The following is a 4419-nucleotide window of genomic DNA, read 5'->3' as shown; positions in this document are numbered from 1 at the left end:
GAGCTGGGATGCTTATAAAAAGTCTATCTATCTATCTATCTATCTATCTATCTATCTATCTATCTATCTATCTATCTATCTATCTATCTATCTATCTATCTATGTCACAAATGCCATACACAATTTTAAAGAACACACAAAATATACATTTGCATTTATGCATCTATAGATCTATATAGATATATCTATATATAGATATATCTATATATAGATATACCTGTCCTGATATATATCTACATATATATATATATATATATATATATATATTTTTTTTTTTTTTTTGTTCAACTTGCTGCTCCTCTCACTCAAAGATATTTCAAGAAATATCGCCTTTCTCTGTACCAACCCTATTTGCTGCCTGCACTTGGATGAACTTCCTGATGAGAGATCCAGTCATACAGGGATCAAGTATGGCATATCATCCGTTTATACCTCACCGGGGTCCGGAATTTGCCATGAGCGCGATGCTGGGTCACCAGCCGCCTTTCTTCCCGGCCTTGGCGCTCCCTCCCAGCGGTTCCCTGTCTCTACCGGGCGCCCTGGGGAAGCCGATTATGGACCAGCTGATGGGAGCCGCCGACACCGGCCTGCACTTCTCCTCGCTGGGGCACCAAGCCGCGGCCGCTCACCTGAGGCCTCTGAAGACTCTGGAGCCCGAGGAGGAGGTGGAGGACGACCCCAAAGTTCACCTGGAAGCCAAGGAGCTCTGGGAACTCTTCCACAAAAAAGGCACGGAGATGGTGATCACTAAATCCGGAAGGTGCAATATTCTTTTTATTATTATCATTATTGTTACTGCTATCATTATTATTAAAACTCATATTTCTCACGATATTTTAAAGATGTAGTCTGTAATTTTTTTACACAGCGCACTTTAATCTTTTTCTTTCTTTTTTTTTTGTTACAGGATTCAAACTGTTGTAATTTCCACACAAATGACATGCAATCACGACCTTTAGATTGTTTTCACTATAAACTCTGACAATTAGGTCTCCAAATGATAAGCTTTAACATTTGTTTTGGTCCCCAGTAAAACAGCAGCTTAATTTATGAATGAAGTGGGAGATTTTTAGTTTGCTCACTAAAAACTTTATTCATAATAGCAAATATTTATTATAAAAAAATATACACATATACACGCGACTCCTATAGAATTTATGTACAATCATTTTCAACTTAATTTATGAAAACCTGCATTCTGTCTTTCACAACTCTTCATTTAAATGCTAATGGTTTTTTTTGTGCGTCAAACTCCAGCAGAATTTTCTTAGTCATCGTGGTCGTGACAGCGTGCAAAAGCTTTGTGTTTCTACGTGTGTGTGTGTGTGTGTGTGTGTATGTGCGAAGGCCTTAAGTGGCAATAAAAAAATCAAAGCAACATTCCTTCAGTATTTTAATTTCTGTTGTGGGTATGTTGTGCTTTGAGAAGGGATGAATTCATTAAGACTTATGACAGCACAGGACTTTAATTGTTACGCTGATAGATTTGGATTAGACTTGCAAAACGCAAAGTCACGTGCAAAAATGAAATCCAGTTTCTGTGATTAGATATGTTTATCTATATATATATTTCTAATCGCTTTGATTTATTTCCAGGCGGATGTTTCCTCCGTTCAAAGTGAGGTGCACTGGTCTGGACAAGAAGGCCAAGTATATCCTCTTGATGGACATCGTCGCAGCTGACGACTGCAGGTACAAGTTCCACAACTCCCGCTGGATGGTGGCGGGGAAGGCCGACCCCGAGATGCCAAAGAGGATGTACATCCACCCGGACAGCCCCGCCACGGGTGAACAGTGGATGTCGAAAGTGGTGAACTTCCACAAGCTCAAGCTGACAAACAACATCTCCGACAAGCATGGATTTGTAAGTTCAACTAATGTATGTCAATTTTTACTATTTATCAAATTACTCTCTCTTTTTTATGTGTAAATGCGCGTGTTGTAGAATGCATAAAAAAATCATGTAAACTTTTTTTTCATGCCTTAACATTTTCATGATTTGTCATATTTTATGTTTTTAATATTTTATTCATTTGTATTTAAAAAAAAACACTGAGTATGTTGGGCTTCGAAAGGAATCACTTTTCAAGTCCTTATTTTCACCGAATGCGCTCACTGTTTTTATTTCCTCAAAACTGAGATTTTGCTCAATTTACATTGGACTTCCTATGCTCAGATTCTCCTGACGATGTGTGTGCTTGTGTGTCTGTGCGTGTGTGTGTGTGTGTGTGTGCGTGCCTGTGTGTGTTATTTCTGGTTTTGCAGACCATACTCAATTCCATGCACAAATATCAGCCTCGTTTTCATATCGTGAGAGCCAACGACATCCTCAAGCTCCCGTATAGCACTTTCAGGACCTACGTGTTCCCCGAAACGGACTTCATAGCCGTGACTGCTTACCAAAATGACAAGGTAAGATCAGCAGGTTTTCTTATTTTATTTTTTATTTTTATTTAGTTGTTCAGTTATCGTTGCACAGTCCCGATCAGATCATTAGTGTGTCTTCCGATTATCCAGTGCTCGTCAGACGAGATTTCTTTCTCGCTTTGTGTCGCTTTGTTGTCATAAAATATGGAAGACGACAGATTTGTTTGATGCAGAGAGCTGTGACTGTAGTTGTGTGCATATGTGTGTGGGGTGGGGGGCGAAAATGTAGCGTGGAGGGGTGCAGTTTGTGGTAGGAAAGTAATAATTCTGAGGAATGTTATATACAGGTTACCTTTCATTTATTTAATCACGTGGAAAGGATTTGGCTGTGGCTCAGCCTTTTTCTCGCTCTGTTAGCGTATTTAAGCGAGTGTGTGCGTACGTGTGTGTGCGTGTGTGTGCAGAGCTAACAGGGCAGGGGGTTGGAAATGACGAAAAAGAAGAAAGGGGGGACTTCAGTGGGAGAGAAGAAAAGGGAGAGGCACTTTTGACAGACCGTGCTGCATTGGTAACATTGTATTCTCAAAAAAACACGCAGCGCAAAACCAACCAGCATATCATCTCAGCAGTTTTGTGAATTGTTGGAAAACCTTTTGGCACCGCAACTCTGACCTCCTTTAACCAATAGCTGCGGGGGAATAATTTTTCATAAAAGCTACAAACACACGGAGAAGGGGCAAAGGGGGCCAAACCGTGCATTTTATGCGCTTTTACGCACGCATGTACTTATATATTGTTTTTGCTTTTCTTTTTTCTTTCCTGCAAAAGCCGCCAAGGTTTTACGTCGTCCTAAGCACTACTTTTATTCTTATTTATTTATTTATTTATTGAATTCTACATTCCACTGTATGGAAGTTTGAACGACGCGGTTTTGGCAGCTAGTCTTTTACAAACACTTAACGTGCATTAAAAATATTCCCAGCTCAGACACAAGCAGCAAAAACTGTGAAATTATATCCAAATAAGTATAGATGATTGGTCCCGTCATATAACTTTTAAACCACAAAGGTTTCCTTTAGTAAATGCAAATCAGGTGCAAATTCAGTTTCTCCTGCACCCCTTCACGTCCCCCCAGGTGAGCAGGGGAACTGTAAGCAGTCCCAAAGTGCGCTTATGCCTTCGGCCAATCGTGGATTCTGTCTGGTGTTGTTTTATGAAAGTTGTCGCTTTGCTTTCTATGTTAACATGAACACACGACTTTGCTTCTTTCAGATAACCCAGCTGAAAATCGACCATAACCCATTTGCCAAAGGATTCCGTGACACCGGCAATGGGAGACGGGAAAAAAGGTAAGCCAGGAGGGGAAATATACATTAATCAAAAAGAGAGGAGGGGGGTGGGGGGAGCAAAGACGCCTTACACTGAAAGAGAGAGGGGGATCATGGTGGATTAAACCATGCGTCTAAGCTTCCACATTAACCCCCCGGGGAGTCCCCGTCTTGTCTCACTTTCATTTAAACGCTAATTCTGAACGTCTTAACCTCTGTAACACCGGGAAAGTAATATTTGCCCAAACAAGTTTCCTCTGGATCTGTGGGGTTTATCCTGATGCTTGCTTCTGAGTGAGAGCCGTGTGACCGGCGCCACCTGTAATAACCTGGACACTTGTGGGCAGGAAACAGCTGGCTCTGCAGTCTATGCGATCCTACGAGGAGCAGCAGAAAAAGGAAAACGGCGCTTCGGATGACTCCTCCGGCGAGCAGGCTTCCTTTAAGTGTTTCGGCCAGGCCTCATCTCCCGCCGTGTCCACAGTGGGCCCCCCACACCTGAAAGGTAGGCCCCACCGCTGCTCACAGCTCTCGTCACAAGCCATAAAATTAGCAATATAGGAAGATTTATACTGTTTACTAATGCCTTGTCTCAATTAGTGACCATAAGCTCATTGTAATTGAGTTGGTTTGTGCTTGCAACAGATAAGGTTCTGGCTGTTTATTGGAAATGTATAATGATCATCAGTAAAAATAAATAAATAAATAAATAAATATACATATA

At 41.2% G+C, this 4419-nt stretch overlaps 1 protein-coding gene across 2 annotated transcripts in view; it reads left to right on the top strand.

Moving 5' to 3' along the window:
• Window positions 1–246: 246 nt before the first annotated feature.
• tbx3a (T-box transcription factor 3a) overlaps window positions 247–4419 on the top strand; it is an 8746-nt gene continuing 4573 nt past the window's right edge. The window contains exons 1-5 of one of the 2 annotated variants that reach the window (XM_007568883.2): window positions 247–760; window positions 1597–1864; window positions 2266–2412; window positions 3640–3716; window positions 4043–4200. In XM_007568883.2, the coding sequence (XP_007568945.1) occupies window positions 369–760; window positions 1597–1864; window positions 2266–2412; window positions 3640–3716; window positions 4043–4200 (1042 nt within the window). In that variant the 5' untranslated portion in view covers window positions 247–368. Of the gene's footprint in view, window positions 761–1596; window positions 1880–2265; window positions 2413–3639; window positions 3717–4042; window positions 4201–4419 lie in introns of both variants that reach the window. The other variant, XM_007568875.2, reaches the window with a different exon arrangement.

Source organism: Poecilia formosa, unplaced genomic scaffold, assembly GCF_000485575.1.
Source record: "Poecilia formosa unplaced genomic scaffold, Poecilia_formosa-5.1.2 Scaffold6, whole genome shotgun sequence".
Lineage (NCBI taxonomy): Eukaryota > Metazoa > Chordata > Actinopteri > Cyprinodontiformes > Poeciliidae > Poecilia > Poecilia formosa.
The sequence above is the reverse complement of the archived record's forward strand: the minus strand, read 5'-3'. Positions and strand labels throughout refer to the sequence as shown.